General features: G+C 46.6%; 1 protein-coding gene across 17 annotated transcripts in view; it reads right to left on the reverse strand.

Annotated features, from left to right (window-relative positions):
• The window catches only part of USP48 (ubiquitin specific peptidase 48), a 250,247-nt gene that overhangs the window by 171,456 nt on the left and 51,714 nt on the right, over nt 1-27,077 (reverse strand). For 14 of the 17 annotated variants that reach the window (XR_013625012.1, XR_013625013.1, XR_013625011.1 and 11 more), the window contains exon 4: nt 20,863-20,990. Coding sequence is in view for 9 of the 17 variants with exons in the window: in XM_078786944.1 (XP_078643070.1) it covers nt 20,863-20,990 (128 nt within the window). In the remaining 8 variants the exon portion in view is untranslated. Of the gene's footprint in view, nt 1-20,510; nt 20,632-20,862; nt 20,991-27,077 lie in introns of all 17 variants that reach the window. The other 3 variants (XM_078786950.1, XM_078786949.1, XM_078786948.1) reach the window with 1 other exon arrangement.

A 27,077-nucleotide genomic window follows, 5' to 3' on the forward strand; every position in this document is an offset into this window, starting at 1 on the left:
TCGTCACACACATAACAGGTCCAACAAGTTTCGTCCAAATCCGTCCACAACTTTTTGTGATAGCCTGCTATGTATCATTTTTGGCCCTATCTCCCAATGGTGAACCACTTAAAATTTTATACAAGCCAGATCCGAGTCCGGATCTTCACCAAAATCTAATCATTTCGTCATTGTCACATATGATACATCGCTGCCAAATTTCGTCTGAATCTGTTCACAACTTTGAGATATTTTGTTCACAAACGGACAGACAGACAGACAGACAGACGGGGTGAAAACATAACGTCCATCCACCTTTGGTGGCGGAGGTTTATCAGGTCTTTGAAAGGATCAGACCATGCATATGATAACATGTCAGAACAGAACATGCATGACATTATAACATGTTAGATCAGATCATTGAAAGTATAAGACTGTGCATGATATTATAACAAGTTCGATCGAGTAAACGAAAGGGTCAGAACATGCATGATATGATAACATGTTAGATCAGGTCATTGAAAGGATCAGAACATGCTTGACATTATAACATGCTATGTCAGGTCATTGAAAGGATCAGAACATGCATATTATAACATGTTAGATCAGAACATGCATGATATTTTAACATGTTAGATCAGGTCATTGAAAGAATCAGACCTTGCATGACATTACAACATGTGAGATCAGGTCATTGAAAGGATCAGACCGCGTATGACATTATAACATGTTACACCTGGTAATTGAATGGATCAGACTGTACATCAAAGAGGCGCAAAGCTCCCCTCCCTTTATATGAAATCGTTTCTCTGCATGCAACTTTAACATGGGGACTGAAAATACGTTTCTCGGCTTCGACTGACTGACTGTGAGAGACACACACACACACACACACACACACACACACACACACACACACACACACACACACACACACACACACACACACACACAACCCCTTTAAAACATATATTCCAAAGTGCTGCCCCAATGGCCTATGCCCTAAGCCTAAAGGATAAGGCATCACTCCCAAAACTGGGGATTGTGGGGTTGAACCCCATCTGGGTTTAATTATTTTTTTCTCCCCTTGATTTTTCAAGTTTTATATCGTCCTCAATAAAGTCTTGCACGATAAACAAATGCATTTTGTTTGTATTTAAAATGTATCTTGTGAAAAACGCCAGGAGCATAGAACAGGGCCCTTTGCATGGAATGTGCCATGTGGCATACTATAGAAAAGAAGGGACATTCTTGAGACCGTCACCAGAGTGCGCTATGACGTCGGCCAGGCAACATGTTTGTCGCTCCTATCAGATGTGTACATTATGATAGTTGCGCTGTGAATAGATATTTTTAATAAACGACTCAATGAACTTTTGAGCCGGTGGTCTTTGAGGAATAAGACCCCTGAGGTTTCCTCCAACAGGGCCACATATATATAGGTTAAAACCCATCAGTACGTAAAGTTTTCTGTGTACCTTGAAAACGAATGAGATAATGTGCACGTGTGTGAAATCTAATTTGTTAAAAAAAATTAATTCGCGATCGCGAAGAGGTCCCTTTGAAACCAAGAAACTGAAACTGCATCATACTCGTACATTTACTGCAAATACTCGTACATTTACTTCTTCATGTAGCTGTATGAATCAAATTGGTGCCCCTTTATGTGAACTTTTCTGGAGCATTACTTACTTGGTCCAGCATGCACACAATAAAAAAATTTTGAATGTCCCTTCTTTTCTATACTTTGCAACATGGCACATACCATATATAAAGGGGCCTTTTCTATGCCCCTGGAATTTTTACCAAGATTACTTTATAAAATGTTAGATCAGGTAATTGAAAGGATCAGACCGTGCTACACCATTCAAAATTCCAGATAGTAAAATTTACTTCAGTGACGATGTCGGGGAGGGGGCGGGGGTTTGCGGGTGGGGGTGGGATATCGCAACTCACAAAATTGCTTGAGGAGTGGGGAATATTGTTTTGTCATATAATTTATAATATGCTATTATCATAAGTGTTTGTTTTACTTTTGTGATGAGAAGGAGCTTTGGAAAAACGCCACAAACTCACCTTGGAAGAACTACACAGAAACGGCAGGAAAGGTCTTGTCATTAACACTTGTGGGGTATATAGACTGCAGTAGATCTGTGATCAGGTGCGATCGTCGACGTGATAAGCATGGACTAATGTCCGGATTCGTCTACATTTATTTCAGTTCAGTGTTAAATAGCATTATCGACTATTTAAAAAGGTAATCAAACATGTTTGTGGTTTATAATATTTTTACTTCCCGTGGAGGCCGTTGTTCCCAAGAAAACGGCAAGATAAGTTATTTACTGTGATCGTTAAAATGGCAAATGTAAAAATGGCAAAAAAAACAAAAAAAAAAAACCTTAGGGGGGTGGGATATTATTGGTATTAATATTGTTTTGTAATAACATTAATATTATGGAATTATCGTAAGTTTTATTAGAAGCAGCCTTGGAAAAAAAGCCACAATAAATAGTCAGGTTCACTATGTTTTTTCGTTCAAAATCATGGTAGATTAGCAAACCTATACATTTTTGGAAACGTTATTACATGGAAAATCAGAAAATCAATGTTTACATTTGCCAATTCCGACCAATTCGATTCGACCAATTCGACCAATCGACCAATTCCATTCGACCAATTCGACCATTTGACCAATCGCTTCGATCGACCATTCGACCATTCAACCAATTCGATCGATTTGATTCGATTCATCGAAATCGATTCGATCGACCAATTCGATTTGCCAATCAATTTGACCGACCTTTGATTGTGTGGAACGGACTGTGAAAACGATGCGGACTATATTGTCGGATACGACACACAGGACAGTGATGACGAACTCTAAATGGCATATTCTGTAATCGTGTATGTTTGATGCCATTGACTGCCTGTGTATATTTTGTCATTGACTGCCTGTGTAGATGTGAAGTTATACTGACTGCATGTGTATATATGATTTTGCTGACTGCCTGTGTATGTTTGGTGATATGAATTATTGTGACACATTTTGATGTTATTAACTGCCTGTACAAAATGATAACATGTATTTGATTATGCAACTTATCGCGAATATAAAGACAGTATTTTGCAATTCAAAACCTTTGATTCGTGTCTTACCATTCCCCATAGCACTAATTTGATACTTTCATTGGATTCCTTGTCCCTGAAAATATAGGTTTAGTATATTTTAAAAAGTTTTTAGGGTAATTAGAGGCAGAAATAGAACAAAATATGTATTTTACAGTGGCCATTTTGAAAATCCAAAATGGCCGCCATACAGGTATCTCTCCAAATGTAAACATTGATTTTTAGTTTCCTTATGCTATAACCTTTCCAAAAATGTATAGGTTTGCTAATCTACCATGATTTTGAACGAAATATAATTTATTGACATAGTGAACCTGACTAAAAGTCAATTTAACATGACTATACACCTCAACACGCATCCCCATTGGCGGCAATGTTGGGATAAACCCGCGTGGGGAAGAAAACCTCCTTAGGGAGCGGGGCAAATGAATGTGCTACAACCTTCATTGTGTAACCCTTAGTCATCCTGTCAAGTTTGATTGAGATTGGCTAGGTCAAAAAAATCATCAGACAGACAGACAGATGCCAAATTGCGTATTGTCACGTCCGGGCCAAAGAACACCAACCTTGGATGGATAGCCGGACGGTTATTATGCACACGGTTATTATGCCTCAATTCCCGAGGCAAACGGCTGAATAATGGCGGTGGTTATTATGGCGCGCGCGGGACAGAAGGTGGCGAGGTGCTTACCTGGACGATGCACACGGGTCGATTCCCAAAACCCACAACGAATAAACAAACACACGGCAACAAATGAAAGTAACACGATAATAAATGTAATGCGATAACAATGAAAGGTGAGGTAAATCTAATTTCTAATTTGAGACGTGTCCATTCAGACACAAATACACAACAGGGGAATGACAAAATAAAATAAATTGTTTTCTCTGGTCAGCCGGCACTCAGCTTGCTCAACGAGATCGTTAAATGAAGTCGGCAGTACAAAGTGGCCCGAAGCCGCTCGCGCGATAAACGTGTGAGCAATGGCACGGAGTCGCTCTCCACAGCTCCAGGTATGTGAGGTAACCCGTGCGGGTGGCACTCTTTTGGTCCCCACTCCATCCAAAGCGCCAAGGGCCCCACAAACTGCCATTTATACCTCCTCCCCACTATCGCAAAAGTTCCACACCGCTTTCTCAGCACCAGCACACCCAGCCAGAAGAGCAAGCACAAAAGCGACCGAGTGAGAACAAAAATACCAAGAGAGACCAGAACCAGAGAGAGACTTCTTCTTCCCTCGCACTGCTGCCCACGCAGCCAAGAGCTCCTCGCTCTTCAAAAGCACGCACCAAAACTCCAAAAGCACGCACAGCTACAGGAGGCAATCACAAACTGGGGGAAAACTAACCTTAACCCCTATCTACTTAACATAGCTCCACCCCACACCCCACTACCCCCTCTGTGTGAAGACACAAACAATCTTAAGCTCCAGTTTCCCTGCTTAAATACATCGAAATGTCTCCTCCGCATCCATGGTCCATGCTCCACCTATAAAATCCTGCCTCCACGATAGTATTCCATTCTCTACCCCCACAAATGTAACAGTATTTTAGTATGATTTACATCTAGCAAGGAGATTCGATGCAGGAGGATGCTATTCCACCCATCATACCTGTGCTGTACCAACACCCTTCCTTTTTCGTTGGACTAGCTAACAGACTGCACTGAATTCTCTCTCTTAGGCAGCTATGCCCTTCTTCTTCTCCATTTACCTTTGTCCTTTATTGTCTTTAAGATGTGGTGACCAAAACTGCACACAATATTCTACATGAGGTATCACAAAATCCTGTACAGTGTTTAAACAACCTCTTTTGATTTATAATTGATCTTGGTACAAATACAACCTAAAGCCCTGTTTAATTTACCTCCTATACCTGGTGTTGGCGGTGGGCTTGGGATCCTAAGGTCCTGAGTTCGAATTCCGTTTAGTTAACGCCAAATGGGGTTGACTCAGCCTGTCATCCTTCCGAGGTCGGCAAAATGAGTACCAGATCACTGGCGAAAGAGAGGCATTGCATCAACGGCAGACACACCCACTGAAAATGATGCAACCAGCAGCCGGGTGGCTGCACACGAACCACCCACCATTTACCTCCTATTGTCTGGCATTGTCCTGTGAGTGTCCAGAGTCCTCAGTGTCATTTGGGTCCTCAGGGTCTTTTGCGTCATTGGGATGTTATGAGTCTTCGGAGTCTTTTGGATCTTTGGACTCCTCAGGGGCTTTTGGCTCTTCTTCAGTCCTCGGGGAATTTTTGGGACTTTCGAGTCCTCAGGCTCTTTTGGGTCCTCAGGCTCTTTTTGGGTCTTTTGAGTCCTCGGGGTCTTTGGAGTCCTGGGGTCCTCTGGTTCTTCGTCGTATTTAAGGGTCTTCAGGGTATTTTGGGGTCTTGGTGGTCTTAGAGGTAAAATAGGTCTCAGCAGTCCAAAGTGTTGAAAGGTACATTGTGATAGTACATAATTAATAGACGTATGTAATCAATGTCGTGGCATCGGACACACTTTGATACAACCCAGCTTTCCTTGGACACGCTTTGATACAACCCCGCTTTCGTCGAACACGCTTTGATACAACCCCACTTTCATCATAATAAAAGATGCACTGAAAAGTCACAAAGCTGGAGAAAATAAAATGTAGAGTTTCTTCTTCTTCTTCACACAATAACAACTGTATGCTTCCAGACCGGACAACCAATCATGTTGAAATTTTAAACACTTATTCCGCTTGATGACAGCTACATTACATTAAAGTTTCACGTCGATCAATGCAGCGGTACAAGAGATAGAAGGTTTTTAAGATGTTCGTTCAAGTATCTAATGCAGCCAAACCATGTGACTTATCGCAACTTCCCAAATAAAGTTTTGGCTTCCCCACATGGGGAACATTTTGTATGAAATTTCCACTCGATATCTTCAAAAATGAAGGAGATATGTTTGAAAGTTTATGCTTCAAAACGTCATAACTCTTAAACCATGTGACCGATGACCACACAACAGGGTGATGATTTGTTCGTCTTGGGTATGCGATAAAAGCTGCAAAGTTTGGGCTCGATCTGTTCAGCCGTTTGAGAAAAAGGGTTTTTGGTGTTTTTCACGAAGAACAATTTGGCGGTCGAACCATGTGACGTATGACATCAAAATTATTTTGATTCTGAATTTTTTTCACTTAGGTCATGGACAAAAAATATATTCGTGACATAAAGGGTTCTATTTGTCGAATTCTAACCTCATAATGTTAGCACTTTTAATATCCTAAAGAAACATATTTTTTGGTCCCAATACAGAGTTCTTTAGAATGAGCCATGACTCCATTTTTTCCATTGACCCATTTTGGAGATACAGGGGCAAAGTTTTTTTTTTTTTTTTGTGTTAAGGCTGGAATGGCAGCGCCTGCGGTGAGCCTTGCAGGAGCTACGGTTCCTGGGGGGGGGGGGGGAGGGCTGTGTATGTCTGGGGGTCATTTTTTTTTTTTTTTTTGTTGTATACAAGATCGAGGCTCGTGAAAGAGCGAACATTAATCACACAGAAGGACAAACCGACACATAAAACATATAACATCGGGAGCGGTAGACAAGATGGGGAGAGAGGGGGAAGGACACAAACACAACATTTGAGAGCAGGGACCGAGAGACATGGAGACATCGAGAGATCTGAGAGAGGGCGAGGGCTTTGGGGGGGATGGGGGGGGCATGGGAAGGGGGCGGTGGGAGAGGTATAAAACATATGGACACTGCCAGGACTTCCAGGAAAGAAGTTGGAATTTCAAACAAGGTGGATCTGGGGTGAATTAGCGGGGGTAGAAAAGATCAAGGTTTTGGATGGGGGAAGATAAGAGATGGTGGTGAACAGCTGTTTTAAAGACCTGGAGGGAGGAGTGGGATTGAAGGGAGTGAGGGAGTTTGTTCCAGAGGCGGGAGAAAAGAGGAATGAAAGAGTGAAGGTGAGCAGAGAGCCGAGATTTCGGCAGTTTAACCATCAGAGGGTTGCTGGCAGATCTTGTGCGACCTGTAGGAATATTTGGGGGACAGAGCACAGAGAGAGCTGGGGGTGCAAGGCCGGAGAGGAGTCGGTAGAAGACAGAAAGACCACCTACCTGCCTGCGGTGTGAGTGAGTGAAAGGCCCTCAGAGATAGCTTCATCGCGGGAGATTCCAATAATTCTGAAAGCTTTGGTTTCAACAGCGTGAAGCCGAGCTAGGTGTGAGGCAGGAGCACCGGCCCATAGGGGAGAACAGTATTCCATTGAGCTGTGGATGAAAGCCTTGTATGTGGTGAGGAGCTCAGGTGTGCCAAGGAAGGACTTCGCACGACGGAGGATGCCCAGTCGGCGACTGGCTTTGGAGGCCAGCTTGGAAATGTGGTTTTCCCAAGAAAGATCATGGCAGATAGTGAGACCCAAAATCTTGAGCGACAGAACTTCTTGGAGAGGATTGTTGAGAAAGTAGATGGGAGGGTTGTCCAGTCGATCTTTTCGGAGAGACATAGTAAGAGTGTGAGATTTGTCAGGATTGAAAGACATGTTCCACTTGTTTGACCAGTCTGTGATTTTGTCCAGGTCTTCAGAGAGTGAGGAGGCAGCAGACTGCCGATCTGAGGGAAGAGGAATGGAGCGGCAGAGAGTGGAGTCATCAGCAAAGTGATAGAGAGGATTTTCGAGAGAGTCAGAGAGATCATTGATGAAGACCAGAAAAAGCACGGGGCCCAGAACACTGCCTTGGGGAACTCCAGCCTGAACAGGAAGAGGAGATGTGAGAAACCCATTCAGGGCCACACGTTGACGACGACTAGAGAGGAAGTCCGCCAGCCATGCGTGGAGATTTCCATGGATACCAAAGGAGAAGAGTTTGGTGAGCAGAGCGGGGTGCCAGACCGTGTCGAAGGCACGTGATATGTCGAGGGAGACAGCTCTAATTTCCTGTTTGGCATTGAGGACCTCCAGCCATTGTTGAGACAGCAGAAGCAGCATGTCCAGAGTAGAGTGACCTGGTCTGAAACCAAATTGATGATCAGAGATCAAGCCATTGGAGAAGAGGAAAGATTTCATATCCGAAGCAATGATGGATTCCATGACTTTGCTGATAATTGGGAGAAGGCTGATTGGTCTGTAGTTGCTAGGATCTGTTTTTGCACCTTTTTTGTGCAAAGCGGTGATGTTGGCTGATTTCCAAGCAGATGGCAGTTGACCTTGAGCAAAAGAGAGGGTGAAGAGAACAGAGAGAGGGTGAGATAGAGCAGCAGAGCAGGATTTTAGGACCCGTGGGCTGATGCCGTCGGGTCCAGTTGCAGAATCAGAGTCGAGGGTTGACAGAAACTTTTCCACCTTGTCAGGAGGAAAGGACACGGAGTCCAGGAGCAGCAGGGTACGACTGGGTATGGTGGGTACAGAGAGGGATGGGTTTGGGACACAAGATTTAGAGGCAAACACAGAGTTGAGGCATTCAGCTTTTTCACGTGCGGAGTCAGCTGTGTAGCCGTTTGAGGTAAGGGAGGGGATGGAGGGGGAACAAACACCAGAAACGGATTTGACCAGACGCCACCAGGATTTGGAAGAGGGAGACAGATAAGAGAGTTCGGTCTTGAGAACGGAGAGATATTGTTTCCTGGCTCTCCTGAGGGTGGACACACACTTGTTTCGGGCTTTGTGAAAGGAAATGAGATTTCCTTCCGTTGGATTTGCTTTCCAGGAGACGAAGGCAAGTTGTTTCTGGGCAACAGCCTCACCACAAGATTCCGTGTACCATGGACGGGAGGAAGGGTATGACAACTGAAGACGAGATGGGATAAATCTGTGCATGAGAGAGAGCAATTTACTTTGGAAGAATTCCCAGGATGAGTTGATGTCAGAGGTGGTAGAGATGGGAGACCAGTCCAGATGATTGATGGCTGCTTGAAGACCGTGCCAGTTGGCCTGAGTGAAATGCCAGACTCGTCGACGCTGAGCAGGCTCCCTGAGGATGGTCAGAGAGATGTCCACTTTAACAAGGACATGATCAGATGATCCGATCGGAGCAGAAGAAGAGCAGCAGACATTTTCAGGGAAGTTAGTCATGACCAAGTCCAGAAGAGAAGATGTTCCGTTGACTGAGATCCGGGTCGGGAAATTGACAAATTGTGTCAGTCCCAGTGAGTCGCAGAAGTCCTTTGCTGAGGAGCCATGGCTGGTGAGAGAGGTACCCACACCCAGCCAACTGGCATGATGACAGTTGAAATCACCACATATGAGGAAGAGAGAGTTGGGATGAGTAGATAGAAGTTGGTCCATATCATCAGACAGCGAGATGTAGATGGAGTCATCACTGTTTGGTGGACGGTACAACACACATATGAACAAGAGGTGGGAGCGAAGGGGAAGCCGTAGCCAGAGGTATTCCTGGGGGTGAGGTGGAGAGAGTGCAGTGCAGGGCGAGTGAGGAAGAGAGTTTTTGATAAAGATAGCAACCCCGCCTCCAGGACGAGGCTCAGGTCTATCATACCGGAGGAGGGAGTAGCCCGGGAGAGATACTATGGAATCAGAGACATCATAAAGGAGGAAAGTTTCTGTTAAGCAGATCACGTCTGGTTTGACAGAAGCAACCTGTATGGAGAGATCAGTTAAGTTTGAACGAAGGCCCCGGATGTTTGAGGTCCATACCGTTAATGAAGAGGAAGGGGGAGCATCAGATACAGAACAGGGGGGAGGAGGGGTAGGGTAAGATGTGGAAGAGGTGGAAGAGGTAGGGAGAGCTGTTGAAGGTGTGTCAGAGATTTCAGAATAGCTCGGAGAAAGGGAAGGATGGGGCGGACAAAAGGTTTGATGGTGATTGGGTGAGCCACAATGAGGTGTTAATTGAGGAGGGGGAAGAGCGAGGCAGAAGGTTGGGGGAGATGGAGGTGAGAGTTTGAAGGGGGAAGAAGCGGGGAGGACGCTTTGAGGAGGGGGAGTGAGAGGGGGGAAATTGAGAAGCAATGAGGGTGGGGAGATTTGAAGGGGAGGGGTGAGGGGGGAGTTTGGGAGGGAAGGGACAAGGGGAGGGATTTGAAAGGGATGGGATATGGGGGAGATTTGGAGGGGAGGGGTGAGGCAGGAGTCTAGGAGGGGAGGGGCGAGGGGGCGTCTTGGCGGGGAGGGGTGAGGGGGTAGTTTAGGAGGGAGGGGGCAAGGGGGGAGATTTGAAAGGGATGGGTGATGGGGAAGATTTGGAGGGGAGGGGTGATGGGGAAGATTTGGAGGGGAGGGGTTATGGGGAAGATTTGGAGGGGAGGGGTGAGATTGGATTTTTGAAAGTGTACGATTTATGGGAAACGAACATTTATTGCAAAATGAGTTTCTTGTGACCTTCGAGTTAAAAATACGTTTAAGGACGCTGGATGGAGGATGGAGTGCAGGAGAGTTTAGGGAATGTAGAAAAAAGGCACTATAGGAGATGGATATTTTTTTTGGGATGAATTGATTTGGTGAGCAAGTCGAAAGCAGCCTTTTAAAGAAGAAGAAGAAAAAGGTGTTATAAAATATGACGGAATACATAACTTGAGGGGAAAGTGTAAACATTGAAGGTTAATGAGTGAAAAATATCTGGGGAAATGGGGGAGAAACACGTGGTCGAAGAACGAACGAACGAATAAGAATGAATAAACGAATGAGAACAGAGAAGGAAATGTTTTTTTTTTGTTTTGTTTTTTTTGAGTTGAGATTTACACAAGGAAGTAGGCTATGGGTGAAAAGACTGGGAATACAGAGAACGAAAGTTATTGGATCACAAACGACGGACCGCTGAGAAAAACAAAGCCTCAAGGTTGTACAGTGCACACTGTACAAGGCCTCAAGACACGACACGAAATTAACACGATTTTCAATACAGGTATGAAAGATTTGCACCGAAAAATCTTCGTCGGGACACAATATACGTACAACACCATAAATAAATACAGTTTTAACGAAAATACAAATGGGAACAATCACTTAACTTCGATTTCAAATCGTTCGCGACGCGGCAAAGGCCTTGCTCGCGACACGGCAAACAGACGATCAATTTATGAAAGATAAACACCGAGAAACAACCAAAGTTGCACACAATAACTACACACACCGAAAGATAAATACAGTTTCGACAAAATACAGATAAATACAGTTTCGACAAAATACAATTGTGAACAGACTTAACTTCGAAAAACGTGGAGACCGTGTGGAGCTTCGAAAATCCCTGCCGCCGTCTCCAAGATCTCGCGAGATCTCTCACGCTCTTACGTGAGAAGTTGAAGGTTTTTTCCAAGATGGCCCCCATACCACGTGACGTATGATGTCATAATTAGCAGTAAAAAAATTATACATGCCAGCCAATCACTTGGTGAAAATTGTGTCAATCGGACCAATAGTTGCTGAGAACGTTTCTTTTAAAAATTTTGGACGTGAAAAATAAGGCGGAAGAATAATAAGAATACTTCGAGGAGTTTTAATATGTAGAGGAAACCTAACTGGAGCAATGCGACTGTCGCCAATATGCCTCCGCATGGTCCCTGCCTGTGAAAATTGGTAGATACCCTCATTCACTGTCCTAAAAATAAACAAGTTTGGTTTAAATCCCTTCAGCTGTTTTGAAGTACCACATTTTTACCACAGGACAGGTTTCACATCGATCGGTGAAGTGTTTTTGGAGAAGGGATTTTTTTTTATATCGGCTTTCAAGCTAATATGGCTGCCAAACCACGTGATATATATATATATGCATATATATATATATATATATATATGACATCTAAAAATGTACACCCTGCATATGTATGGGGAGGGGATCACATTTGTGGAGTTTCGTGTTGATCGCATAATGTTAAGTTTTATATCCAAGGTGGCTGCCAAACCATGTGACCTACGACATCATTTTCAAACTATATGCAACAATGGGGCTCGATGGCATTTGTAAAATTTCGTATCGATAGGGTAAGCGGTTTCAGAGATAAAATTATTTTATATTTTCCTTCAATACAATATGGCTGACAAACTATGCGATCTATGATGTCATAAATTTAATATTTCAATACAAATGGGTCAGAGATCATGTGCATGCAATTTCAGACTTTTAGGATAAGGCATTCGATTAAAACATTTATGGCTGGTATACCACTTCACTGATGTCATCCTCATCATCATGCTTTTGTTCCCCATTGGGAGTACTTGACAATGTGCCAAGTTTTTTATTTTTCCATTCAGCGGTTTCCGAGAAATCTTTTTATTATTACTTGTGTTTAATCAAAGATGGCTGCCATATCCACGTGACCGATGCCACACAATTATTATTATTAAAAAAACATTCTGCATGGGTGTCACTCCTATCCTGAAAGTTTTGTCTCAATCGGACATGTGTTGCTGAGAAAAACAAGGTTTAGGTCATGGACAAAAAATATGGACGGACGGACAACCCGAAAACATAATGCCTCTGCCCTCTGGCCACCTTGGGGGGCGGAGGCATAAACACTGCACGTGCTATAATGGCATAACATGTGCAGAACAATCCAATAAGGCATCTGCAAAAACTTCAACATCCCAACCCCTGAAAGATCAGGAAAGCATGTCCCAGAAAATAATTCATGACAACATAACACTGGCGTCAGGAAGGGCATCTGGCCATAAAAACATTGCCTCAAAAAGAGACCCATGACAATTACAACTACATATGGGCAGGGTACAGCCCGAAGTGGAGATCGGTTTCTGAAGTTTGGGACATGGAATGTAGGGACAATGACAGGGAGATCAGGAGAAGTGGTGGAAGTATTGGTCAGAAGAAGAGTAGACATATTGTTGCGGATATGAGGATTATGTTTTTTTATTGTATAGTAAATTGTTTGATTCTGGCCCCTCCTGCCTCCAGTGTTGTGTAAAGGTTAAAAGGGCGTTCCGGTAGTTAATTCCATAAAGCATCCATTGAAGGACACAATAAAACCCTTGTTCAGTAGCTTATATCCTTATTATGTGTTTTAGGGTAAGGCCTTGTCTTCCATTAAAATGACACTCCATTGCACCAAGTGAAAAAGATAGATTCCCTTCATTCCCATTCCCAAAAACCTCCATTTCCCCTTTCGTCAATTGCCATTCGCATTGCCAACTACAATTGCCGCCATTGAACATGTGCTTGGGTTGGGGAAGAAAGGCGTGCCCGCCCGTCGTCATCGAGGGCGGAGCCAGAGGGTCGCGCGACCAACCAGGGCCGAGGTGAGCACACCGATGGGCGTGTCCTGAAGGCCGGCGGCTTAATCGCCGGCGGCGTTATAAAAGCGCGCGCGCAAGAGTGACCAGGGCGGAGTTGCAAAAAGGGTCCAAGAAGTGCGAAAGGGCTGAGCTGCGTGGTGAGGTCCATGAAAAGGGCTGAGCTGAGTTGCAAGGAGGTCCTACGAGAGAGAGAGAAGGGAGATCATCCAGCAGCGATTCGTGTCCAAGAGAAGAGATCATCCAGCAGCGATTCTTGTTCAAAGGAGATCATCCAGGGAAGCACAAAGCCTGCTATTCGTCGCCTTGCTCAGCAGCAGCAGCGTCCACAGCAGCAACAACACTCAACAGCTGCTTGGGGCCTGGACGGCGGTTTTGAGCAGGGCCGCGAAGGAACGGCGGCTGCCCAACGCGCCGATCGTGCTGCCGGACCCGTTGGACCTCCCTCTCCTTCCAGCCAATCCACTCTGCAATTCCCCGTGTGAGTCCGTTTCTGTTTGTTCTGTCCTGGGTAGTTCATTAAGTTTGTATAAGCTAGTATTTTCACTGTGTCTCTAAAAGCTTCTGTATATTATTTTATTATCTTTCCTTCTCCTTGGTTTCTTTGAGCCTGTAAATAGTAATAAATAGTAATCGTATTTCAAACCTTTGTTTGCCTTCGTCTTCCTCTTCTTCACATCTGTGTCGTCTTTGTCTTTTCCCTCGTTGAATAGCTGTGGCGCGATACGGCCAACGTTCGAGTGAATCGGGTGAATCGGGGAAACTGTTAGGTCGCGGGGCCTCCGCTCGGCAAACATAACATCCTTAACCGCGAACCGTAACAATTGGTGTCAGGAGTGTCGGATTCGGACCTGGGACTAAATTTATTTAGCCCAAATTCTGGAACACCAATTGTACTATTGGCCGTAACAATTGGTGTCAGGAGTGTCGGATTCGGACCTGGGACTAAATTCATTTAGCCCAAATTTTGGACACAATTGTACAATTGGCGTAACAATTGGTGTCGGGAGCGGGGTCGGACCCGAAGCGCGCGTAACGCGCTCAAAATTAGAAGCTGCTGAAATTGTTTTAAAGAAAAACCCGAATTTTGAAATCGCGCCATGGCTGGTCAAGGCGATCGGATGCAGGTGGGTGAGCTAGAAGGGGGGTTAGGAGTAACCCAGGATCAGAGGGGTGAGAATAATGAGGAGGTGGTTGAGGAGGTGTCAGGCGCGCAAAATGGCGTCCTCGCGCACGTGGGTGTAGCGGCACCAAATTTAGCGGCGCCCGTGACCGTAGCAGCATTGGTGGATTCAAACCTTTTTATGATACAAATGAAGGCCCTTATGGACAAGAATAGTGAGCGAATGAGGGCTGATAGAAAAAAAAAGGAAAACAGAATAATGAACGAAAGGAGGGCTAACAGTGAGCAATTGGGAAACCAAATTGAAGCAATAACGAACGGAATGAGGGCCGATAGGGAGGAAAGGGAGCAGAGGGACAGAGACCGCAAGTTGGGCGAAAGGGTCCCAGGGGTGCACGACGAGGTAACGCTGGTCGAGAAGCACTGGTTGAGCGAAGTGGAGGAAAGCGCGGGTAAAATGACGGGTGTAGAAATCGCGACACGGGTATGGAAAAGCCGGCGACCGCTGAGGTAGAAGAGGGGATTTTATTAAAGCCAGCGGTCGTTGAGGTGAATAAAGAAAAAGCAGTGCTGGGAATTAAAATTGAAGAGATGACAGAGGTAGCCTGGGAATTGCAGGGAGAAATGGAAAATGTGCAAAGTCCCTGCTCACATCACGATGCTGTGCTTAACCCGAATGGAAGTTTGCAGGTGCGCGTGGAGAAAAGGATCCCCCAGGTGAGTCGTGCTGTGTATTGTGCGGGGAGATTTTGTAAGAGGATGTTTGGCGACAAAATAATTTTCGCGCGCTTGGGATCGAGGAAGCATCCGGGCATTGGTGAAGGGTCCCGTGTGAGTAAAAATGGCACGCATGTGAGGAAAAAGTGTGCGTCAAAGGGTGAGCGTGTTACGAAGCGCGAGTGTGATACCGAGTGCGAGCGAGAATGCACGTCGGGGTGTACGGGGTGTGACACAGGGAGTGAGAGCAATACGGAGTGTACGTGCGAGGGTGAGTGTGACACGGAGAGTAAGGTGGTGGTGGAACGTGTGCGAGGAAGCACACCTGAGTTGGTGGTAGCGCGAGTGTGGGAGAGCCCATGTGAGCGCGTTAGTGGGTGGATGCCAGAGTGCACGCCCATGGTGAGTGTTACGGAGGACGTAACGGAGCTGAGGTGTGGACCGAGGTGTGCGAACGGCGAGTGTGTGCAAGAGTGTGCGCGAGAGGTGTGGTGTGTAACAGGGAGAGCGTTGGTGGAATGTACGGACGGCATTGGAGCACCGAGCTCGGTGAGGGTGAAAGGGGTAGCGTATGCGTGTGAGCATGCCGGTGGAGCATCGACGGTAACCGGGTTAGCGGTTAGAGCGACGGATAGCCGATGCGAGCACTCGGTGCGAGGAGCCCTTTGTTGGATGCGAGGCCCGGTGCGGATCGATACTGCGTCGCTTCTCTTCGAAGCGTCGTTGCCGATTCGGGCTTGGCCCCGCCCCGCACGGTCGAGTCCGGGCCTTGTCGGGCGAGGCGACCGGTCCGGTTCAAGGGCGAGTGGGAGGAAGCGGAACGGTGCCCCCTGGCGGGGACGGGGTTCCGGCCGGGGGAGATTGAGCCATCGGGCCCGGGACCGCAAGGTACTGCGCCGAGATGGTGCGTGGAATCTCGGCCCGACCAAACCACCTCCCTTGAACCGAAAGCCGGACGGATTCAACCTGCAGGTGACCAAACCACCCGAATTCATTGCCCGGCTTTGCGAAGCCGAGTTTAATGATGTCATGACGCACCGAGGCTAGGATATAGCGGACTGTGATGATGATAATACTGATAGTGTTTTTGGATTCGAAATTTTGGGATAGAAAATTTTTGATTGGTTGAATTTGGACGAGTAAAATTGATAGTGGAACTCTGTCATCTGTCATCGGGGTGTACGGGGTGTGACACAGGGAGTGAGAGCAATACGGAGTGTACGTGCGAGGCTGAGTGTGACACGGAGAGTAAGGTGGTGGTGGAACGTGTGCGAGGAAGCACACCTGAGTTGCACGGCAACTCTGTCATCCCTCACAGCGGGGGCAAAGGAGCACTAGTTCTATGGGGTTTATGGCAGTGTAAGCTCGCCGAGGGAGGGTTTGGATAATGTGTAGGGATCTAGCGAAGATGACCTTAGGTAACGTTAAGATTAGTTAGTGACAATGATACCGGTAGTGGGGACGCAGGTCGATTAGTGTGGATGATAATGACGTGGTATGTGCTTAGTTTAAAGGGAAGACGGGGAGCACTAAGTTAGCAGGGCAACAGGTAGTTTAGATGATGCTGTGTGAGTGTTGGAGGTGTATTCAGAAGTGTATTGTGAAAAGTGTGTGAGGAACAGGTGTGATTGCACAGGTGTGCAACTGAACAGGTGGATGGAGCAGTGTATGAGGGAGTGATGGTGATGTGTGTTGTGTTGACCAAATGGTCCAGGAAGGAAGGAGGGTGCAGGTGGCACCAGGTATGATTGCACAGGTGTGCAACTACAGGTGAATCGGGGAAACTGTTAGGTCGCGGTGCCTCCGCTCGGCAAACATACCATCCTTAACAGCGAACCGTAACAATATGTTGTGTGCAAGAGACGAGATGGAAGGGAAGTGGTGTGAGAATGGTGAAGGGTAGGCAGGGACAGAAATACAAGTTTGTGTGGCAAGGGTGCCCGGAGGGCGTGAATGGTGTTGGTGTCCTGTTTTCTGAGGAATTTGTAGACAGTGTGGTGAGTGTGACTAGAGTGAGTGATAGGTTGATGATGGTGAAAATGATGATTGGAAAGCTCTTGGTGAACGTCATCTCGGGATATGTTCCGCAGGTTGGTCGAAGCGATGAAGAGAAGGACAAGTTCTGGTGTGCGATAGAGAAGCTGATGGAAAACGTGAAAGATGAGGAAGTTGTTGTGGTCGGAGGAGACCTAAATGGACATGTGGGAAGGAGTATGGATGGTTTTGACGGAGTTCATGGGGGTTACGGATATGGTGTGAGAAATGGAGAAGGTGAAAGGATTTTGGAGTTTGCTGATGGAGCTGATTTGTTGATTTGTAATACTCAGTTCCAGAAAGAGGATAATAAGCTTGTTACCTACACGTCAGGTGGGTCGACGACAACCGTTGACTACCTGATGGTGCGTAGGCGAGATAGGGGGCACCTCCGGGACACAAAGGTGATCCCGGGGGAGGAGGCTGTTTCACAGCACCACTTGGTTGTCTGCGACGTAGGGGTGAAAGGTGCGAGGAGAGCTCGGCGGGTGAAGTACCAACCGAGAATGAAGGTGTGGAGGTTGAAAGAGGTGACAGTACGGGAGGCATTAAAAGAGAGGCTGAGTAGGGTCGAGGATGATGTGGTTGTGCTTGAAAGTTGTTGGAGGTCAATGAAAGCTAGTCTGTTGGGAGCCGTTGGTGAGGTATGTGGATGGACAAAAGGACCACTGAGGCACTCGGAAACATGGTGGTGGGATGATGAAGTTGGAAAGAGGATTGACGAGAAAAGGTAGAAGTTCAAGGAGTGGCAGAAGGCGAAGGGTACGGGAGCAGAAACAGCAGAGCATGAAAGTTATAAGGCAGCCAGGAAGGCTGCAAAGAAAGAGGTAGCAAAGGCGCAGGAGGCATGTAGGAAAATGTTCGGAGAACGCTTGGATTCGGAAGAGGGTCAGAAAGCAGTATTCAGGATTGCAAAGCAAATAGCGAAAGAGAGGTGTGATGTGATGGGGGTGAGTTGCTTGAAGAATGAAGTGGGACAAATCGTTGTCGACCCAGATGGAATTAAAGGAAGATGGAAAAGATATATGGAAATGCTGTTGAATACAGAGAATGAATGGGATGGCAACATAGAGAGTAACCCAGTTTTAGGACCGGCAGAGAAGATAACTGAGAAGGAAGTTGAGGAAGCGATAAAAGCAATGAAGGGTAGAAAAGCGGGAGGGCCGACAGGAGTTGTGGGAGATATGTTGAAGGCAGCAGGAAGTTGGGGTGTGAAGAGAATGACAGAGATCTGTAATCTGGTGGTGAAAGAAGGCCGCATTCCAGTGGATTGGGAACTGAGTACCCTCGTCCCTCTATACAAGGGGAAAGGTGACCCTCTGGAGTGTGGCTCGTACCGAGCGATAAAGTTATTGGAGCATGGAATGAAGGTATTGGAAAGGGTGTTGGAGAGGAGGATAAGGAAGAAAGTGAAGATCGACGAAATGCAGTTTGGATTCATGCCAGGAAGAGGAACGACAGACGCGCTTTTCATTGTGAGGCAGTTGCAGGAGAAGTACATGGAGAAGAGGAAGAAGTTGTTTCTTGGGTTTGTTGATCTGGAGAAAGCATTCGATCGGGTTCCACGCAAAGTATTGACATGGGCATTGAGGAAGTTAGGAGTGGAGGAATGGTTGATCGGAGTAGTGATGGCAATGTACAAAAGAACGCGCACAGCTGTAAGGACGAAGGACGGGAACAATGGTGAGTTTGAGGTGAAGGTGGGAGTGCATCAGGGGTCGGTACTAAGTCCACTACTATTTGTAGCTGTGATGGAGGTGCTGGCTCAGAACGTAAAGGAGGGTTTACCGTGGGAGTTGTTGTATGCAGATGATCTGGTGTTGATTGCGGAAAGTATGGATGGACTGAAGGAAAAGATGAACACGTGGAAGGAATGTATGGAGACAAAAGGTCTGAAGGTGAATATCAGAAAGACGAAGGTGATGGCAAGTGGTAAAGCATGTGGTGAGGTGGAAAGAACTGGGAAGTGGCCCTGTGCTGTGTGTAGGAAGGGTGTCGGAGTGAACTCCATTCAGTGTACAATGTGCGCTGAGTGGGTTCATCAAAAATGTAGTGGTCTAAGAGGGTCATTAACCAGTGTGGCAGCTACATTCAAATGTAAGGTGTGCACAGAGGGAGCTGCAGATGGAGGAAATGTTGAGTTGGATCTTGGAGACGGCGTGAAGCTGGAAGGTGTGAAAACATTTTGCTACCTCGGAGACATGCTGAATGGAGAAGGTGGATCAGACTCGGCAACGGTTGCTCGAGTGAGATGTGCATGGAAGAAGTTTCGGGAATTGAGTGGCGTGCTGATGATGAGGGGAGTGTCGTTGAAGCTGAAGGGAAAGGTGTATGCTGCATGTGTGAGAAGTGTTATGATTTATGGGAGCGAGACATGGGTAATGAACGTAGAGCAGCAACGAAGGTTGGAAAGGGTGGAAATGCGAATGGTTCGACGGATGTGCGGAGTATCGTTGAGAGAGAGGAAGACAAATGATGAATTGCGAAAGATGATGGGAATAGAGCCTGTGATTGATGCTGTGAAGAGGAACAGGTTGAGATGGTTTGGTCATGTGTTGAGGAAGGATGAAAGTGACTGGTTGAGAAGAGTGATGGAAATGAATGTAGAACGAAGTAGAAGACGGGGAAGACCGAGAAAGACTTGGCTGAAGATGGTGGAAGAAGAAATGCGGGCAAGGGGGTTAACAAGGAGAGATGCAGAAAATAGGGCAAAATGGAGAAGATTGTCATGGGGACAGCAAGGCTAACCCCCGCTCTAGCAGGGAAAATGGCCTTTAAAATGCATGTTGTTGTTTGTATTGCTAATTAAAGTACCAGAATACAATGATGATTATTAGTATATAATAATGTGGTTAAATAATTGACAAGGAGCTAAAGTGGTGAAATATGAGCTAAGAAAAACTTGGAATAACTTGTATCACGAGCTAAGCAACAGTCATTGAGCTCATGGAACGAAATATCATGATAAGAAAAAGTGATATTACTCATGCGAAAAACTAAACTTGTATCATGAGCTAAAATAAAGTGACAGAGAACTTGTAAGCTGAAAGAAAATCATTAAACCAGTAATATAGCAATTGGAGTGATAAATACAACTTCACAGACTGGGAAATATCACAACATGATCTACAGCTGGAAATGGCTGGGTTCAAAGACGAAGCCTTTGGAGGAAAAATGCTAGTATGTGGAAGCACAAAAATGTTCCAACAGTTAGATTGAAAACTTAAAAAAGAAAAACAGAAAAGTAAATTAAAAAAAAAAAAGCCTTCGTCTTAAAAATGCAAGCCAACCATCAAGAACCTTTATTAAAATCTTGAGTTACAGCAGAAGGGTGACACCTATATAGTCATTCAGCACCTCCTGGGAAGTGGAACTGGAGGAAGTAGAAAGGTAACATCAGGAAGAGCTTATTGATCCAGGCCATGAACTGCTGAAGATCACAAGTATAGTTGGCACAGCACAGAGAGGCAGTTGATTCCTGAATGTTACAGTGCGAGGAAAGGAAGAGTATCGTGTTTATTGGTTCTTCGTGTATGAAAAGACACAAAGTAAGGGTTGTTATCACTGTTTCATCGTTGTCGCATCGTTGTTTCAGGAAATGTAGCTGATATTCTGCAGAGCAATTGAGGCAGAATGGTTTTTTTGGTTTACTCCAGCTGCAGCAAGTCACAGAGATTAACAGCAAAGAAAGCATAATGAAGTGAATTACCTGTTGAAGTCCAGTGTCCAATCCCAGGGCATTGACAAAGGGTGAAGGATCAAGGCATTGATGACAACCCTCTTGGAGTAGTGCGAAAAGTAGCTGGAGTTGTCCGCACACATCATTGGCTTGAAAAACTGTCCAAATACATGTCAGAAAATAATGTTGCTTCATAAACCAAAGTATTATTTTTACATAACTCAAATTGCCTTCCAGAAACAACCAAAGCCTGCAGGTAGGTTTTTTTTTTTGTTATGAAGTACTTGTATCCAAAAACAAATCACTTTCAAGTTAGTTAATCCGAGACGAGCAGTATTTTTTTTTTCCTCTCGTTTGCTTTCTTCACAAGATCGAAGCTCAGGGAACAGAAAGGTGACAAAAGGTATGAACTGGCATCAGGGTAACAATTACGAAAGGGAATGTATGAACAGGAAAAGAGAGTGGGATAGGAAATACTGAATATGAATGAATGAATGAATGATCGTTTTTAGGCCATTTTCCCCCACTAGAGCAGGGGTTAGCCTTGCGGGCCCCATGACAATCATGGTTCCCTGTTTGAGGCAATTTTTTTTATGGCCGGATGCCTTTCCTGACACCAACCCTTAGTCGCCTCTTACATTGTGCAGCGATATGGTGTACCTATTCTAAATCGGGGCGCACACCGGGATGGATAAGAAATACTGTAACCTGCAATTAAGAGGGTTGTGCTAGAAAAGTTAAATGGAGGTAATAAGGGTTGTGAGTAAGGACCCAGAATTTGACATGAGATGGTGGTGCATAGCCTACTTGAAGGCCTGGATGGAAGAGTGGGAAAAAAACAGCACCCGCAAAGCAATTCCATAAACAAGTGAAGTGAGGATAAAAACAGTTGAGATGTGAAGCAGCCTGTATTTTTGGAAGTTTAACCAGAAGTGTTACTGGCAGAATGTGTGCATCATCGGAGCCAAAGAATGGAAAAGGCGGTGTGAGCGTGCAAGAACAGAAAGGAGAAGACAGAGGCCGCCAACCTGTCTGCATTGTGGGCGTAAAACAAAACTCAGAGATTCAGCTTTGTGTAGCTTAGAGTTTCTGGGGAGAGCCAAAGGGTCAAGATAGCAAAGGAAGCTAGACTGGAGATTATGTGCTCAAAAGCAGGGAACGGGAGAGTTCAAGTGTGGAGAGCTTCAGATTCCATAGATTCTAGGACAGATGAGATGGTGGAGCACCAGCCCATAGGGGAGAGCAGGACTCCATTCAGCTATGGACAATCGATGGTAGACTGAGTATCTCTAATTTTTATGAAGAGAGACTTCAGACTACGGAAAATGTACAGTTTGCGGCTGACTATTGAGGCCAGCTTGATGTGGTCATGATCGATGACATGGTCGATGCAGGAGAGGTCATGGTTCATTATTATGAGGCCACAGCGTTCAATAAAATGAACCTCTTTCCGTGGCTCACAATAGAAAAGATAGGCAAGTTCATTTCATGATACTTCTGGAGTGATAGGGTGAGAATGTGAGCGATAGGATGAGACAGGAGTGAAGGGCATCAGACCAAAATCAAATAATTTTAAGATGAAATAGTGGCACATCTGCTATCACCGTGATGGGATAGTACACTCCGAGGCCAAAAAAAAAATGAATCGTCAATTTTTTAACATTTTATGTCATAATTATTTTACCAAACGTTAAAAAACACACCAAAACACATGAACATGCAGAAATAACAGTACAAATCAGTAAGGAATAGCTTGTACCTTAGCTTTATTAAAATAATCCAGTCTTTTGGTCAAACTTTCATAAAGCGTCTTCCTTAGATATACACATACACCAGTGGAGTACGCTTACACATTATGTAAGCAATAACAAACCGTGCTTCAATGTATGTACATAATAAATATAAGCTTTATGATTATATGCAAGTATCACTAACCTGCTGCTGGATATAAATTTCGGTCTTTTTATTTATTTATTTTACAGACACGTTTAAGGTTTTAATGTAAATTTTCATTGATAGTTTTATTTCACAGTTTACAGTTATAGTATGAACATACACTACATGGCCAAAAGTATGCGGACTGTCGTGAAAATCAAGCACAGACACGACTTGTCCCTTGGGTAGGTTTAATATCATTTAGATCTGTAGTAACATCCTGTAAAATACATTCATGCAACAGACATTAGAATCAGAGTATTACATGGGCAATGTCCGATATCAATAGGTAAAACAAAACAGGCGCAGCATATAGGGGCATACATACCATTCAAACTACAGGACTATGTCACAGTAAGTGCCACTGGAGTGTCCTTGCGCCGCGGTTGTCCCGGGTCTTATAGACGCCCCTTTTAGTGGGATAAGCGAGCACTCCCTGGGTTCACCTTCGGTATAATTTCACTACATTCTCCCCGCCGTTAGAACTATACTGCCGCTCGGCAGGTTGCAAGCAAGCGTCAGCAATAATCGAAAGGGTCACGTCAGTCCACGTCAGTCGGTCCACCCGTAGCGGTCGGGGCGGCGAACTACCCTGCCAGTTCGTGTTCGGAAACTACCGGGTACGGCGTCCCCAAGCCCGGAGTCCCCCGCGTCGGAATAGCTGCCGGAGGTGGGTGTCGGAGGGGACGCCCCAGCACCTTCTGGCAAGGGAGTGGGTGACGACGGAAGTGACGGTAGTAGTTCCATAGAGGAAGCTTCGGTAGAGTCCATAGACTCGTAGATGGGTTCGTCGATATCCCTGTCGTCGTCCCCACAAGGGGCGAGATGGCGTACGGAGACAGTAGACTCGCGGCCGTCCGCCGTTAACACACGAGCATGCTCAGGATTAGCCTGGAGGACCCGCACCTTATCAACAAGGGGGTCGTACTTGCTAGCGCGAACCGCTCGTTTGAGATAGGCGGGCCCCGGCTCAGCGAGCCAGCTGGGTAAAGATTGGATACTACCCGAGCTTCTAGGGTGGTGGAACAGTCTTTCGTGAGGAGTCTGGTTGGTGGCGGTACATAGGAGAGCCCGGATCGAGTTTAGAGCTGCAGGTAGCGACCACGCCCATTTATCGAGGCCTCGGCCGAGGGTCCGGAGGCTTAGCATGACGGCCCTCCATATAATCCCATTAAAGCGTTCGATCTGCCCATTCACCTGGGACCGGTACGGGGTGGTGTAGCTCGAAGCGACATTATTCTGGAGCAAGTAGCCCCTCACCTCCTGAGACAGGAACACCGCACCCCGATCGGTATGCACGTAGGCCGGATACCCAAATATAGAAAACAAATTCTGCAGGCACCGGATAACCGTGGCAGCCGACATATCCCCGCACGTATAAGCAAAGGGGAATCGTGAATACTCATCAACGATAGCGAGCAGATAACGAGAGTTACTCGACACCGGCAGCGGCCCTTTGAAGTCCATCGCCAAGCGCTCCCACGGTCTAGTAGCCCTAACCATCGTCCCCATAGGAGGGTTGTAAAAGCGCAGTTTGAGCTCCGCACAGATTTTTTTTTTTTTTTTTTTTTTTTTTTTTTTTTTTTTTTTTTTTTTTTTTTTTTTTTTTTTTTTTTTTTTTTTTTTGTATACTGAATCGAGGCTCGTGAAAGAGCTAACATTTATTTCACAAACAAATCAACCAGACAAACAAAATATACAAAAAGAGGGAGCGGAAGACAAGATGGGGAGAGAAGAGGAAGCACACAACCACAACATTTGAGAGCAGGGAGAAGTGTGGGAGGGAGAGGGCTTGGGGGGGGGGGGGGGGAGGCGTGGGAAGGGGGGGGGTGGTAGAGGTATAAAACACAAGGGGACCGAAATTAGCGGGGGTAGAAAAGATCAAGGTTTTGGATGGGGGAGGATAAGAGATGGTGGTGAACAGCTGTTTTAAAGACCTGGAGGGTGGAGTGGGATTGAAGAGAGTGAGGGAGTTTGTTCCAGAGGCGGGAGAAAAGAGGAATGAAGGAGTGAAGGTGAGCAGAAAGTCTTGATTTTGGCAGTTTAACCATAAGATAGTGCAATCATGGCAGATTCGGCGGATGTCCTCAATCGAGTACGGCAGATTACCACTACGCACAAAATGCGCGAAATGCGCCACCCCGGGATGACACATAGTGCCGTGCAAAACGCGCAGTCCCTCCAAAGTTACAACCCCCGCGCAAGTGGCCGGCCTCGATAAGGCGTCGGCGACCAAGTTATCCTTCCCCGGGCGGTATTTGATGGTGTAGCAGAAGTCGGCGAGTTCGATACGCCAACGGGTGATTTTCTCATTCTTAATGCGCTGAGCATGTAAGGTGTCGTACATAAATGCAACGCTTTGTTGGTCCGTGACGATTTGGAAACACCGCCCAAGCAGGTACGGCCGCCATCGCCGAATTGATTCGACGATCGCGTACGCTTCCTTTTCGACAGACGAATGCCTCCGCTCGGCAGAGGTGAGACTCCGCAAAAAGAAAGCCACAGGGCATCCCCCTTGGGAGAGAGTCGCCGCTATCGCATGATCCGAGGCATCACTTTCCAAGACGAAAGAGGCACTCTCGTCAATCGTCGCTACAGCGGCGCCAGCGATGTCGGCTTTAAGGCCCTCGAAGGCCGCCATGGCGGCCGGGCCCATGGGGAACGTGTCGCAGGCCACGAGGGGGCGGAGCTTCGCGGATAAATTTTGCACCCACTTTGAATAGTGGGCGAACAGCCCAAGAGCGCGTTTCAGCGAAGCCCGATCGCTAGGCGGAGCCATATCGAGCAAAGGTCGCAGACGCTCCTTATCCAGAGAGACAGAGCCATGGGTCACGGTGTACCCCAAAAGATCTACTGTGCGTAGAGAGTAACGACACTTAGCCGCATTCATGGTTAGGCGATATTTCCGCGCGACCTCGAGGAAGCGCTTCAGATTAGCGTCGTGATGCTCCTGGTCATACCCACAAACTAAGATTGTCCAGATAGACAAAGACATCGGTCAAGTTCTCCTTCGCAACGAGGTCATCCATAGCCCTCTGAAAACAAGGCACCCCGTTAGTTACCCCAAAAGGGAGTCGAGTGAACTGGTACAACCGCTGACCCGATTCAAAGGCTGTAAAGACGCGATCAGCCCTAGAGATGGGGACCTGATGATACGCACTACGCAGATCGAGAGTGCTATAAACGGAATACAGGGCCACCTGGCGTACCAGGGCATCCATCCCCGGTAAGGGGTAGGCATCCAGCTGGGTAAATCGATTAATCGTCTGTGAGTAGTCGATTAACATGCGCCGGCGGTGGGCCTCACTTCGCACCACTAAGACTTGGGCCCACCACGGCGACCTACTGGGTTCTATAATACCGTCATTTAAGAGCTGGGCCGTTTCTTCCGCAATGAATTGCGCGTCTGCGCGAGAGTAGCGCCGCGATTTTACGGCTACAGGGGTACAATCAGTGGTCAGGTTGGGGAACAGCGAGAGAGGCTCCACGTCCATCTGACCGAGGGCGCACACAGCAAGCATGTCCGGCCCACCGAAGTCTATTTCCAAACGTCCATGTCGCTTAAGGAAATCAAGTCCTAACAGAACGTCGGCACATAAAGCAGGTAATACCATGAGATACACGTCTGGGCACGTGCGTCCCTTTATCACAAGTTTCAATCGACATGCCCCTTTTGTGCTCAGCCGAAGTCCTTGGGAGGCCATGAAGATCCGTCGTGTTGTCCCGAGAACCGGCCACCCATGTTGATGCACTAGTCATTGATCGATAAAACTATCCGTAGACCCCGTGTCAATCAAAGCTTGCGCAAAAACGCCCGCGACCTTGAGCGGAATGATGGCCTGCGCAAGGCCGGCAGACCCGGCAGGTATTGTACCGGCCGGGCGAGAAGATCGCGCCTCGCGAGTGGATCCCACTCCGACTGCAATCTTCCGGTCGTTCGGGCAGCCCGGGGCATTGTCGGCAGGTTCGGCCTCAGCAGGAGCATATAAATCGTAATACCAACTGTCAGAGGACGTTCCCACGCCGGCTGCAGTTTGCCGGTCGTTCGGGCAGCCCGTGGAGGATCCTCGTGACAAGCGCATAGTTGGCTCATCTGCAGTTTCATAATCTGCAGTTTCGTAATACCCACTGTCAGAGGACGTTCCCACGCCGGCTGCAGTTTGCCGGTCGTTCGGGCAGCCCGTGGAGGATCCTCGTGACAAGCGCATAGTTGGCTCATCTGCAGTTTCATATGCCGGAGTGAGTGCGTGTAATTCGTAAGAGCCGCCGTCAGATGGTGCTCGAGTCACGTGCTGCGTTTGCCGCACATC

The sequence above is a fragment of the Myxine glutinosa genome, chromosome 11 (assembly GCF_964187855.1).
Source record: "Myxine glutinosa chromosome 11, kmMyxGlut1.1, whole genome shotgun sequence".
NCBI lineage: Eukaryota > Metazoa > Chordata > Myxini > Myxiniformes > Myxinidae > Myxine > Myxine glutinosa.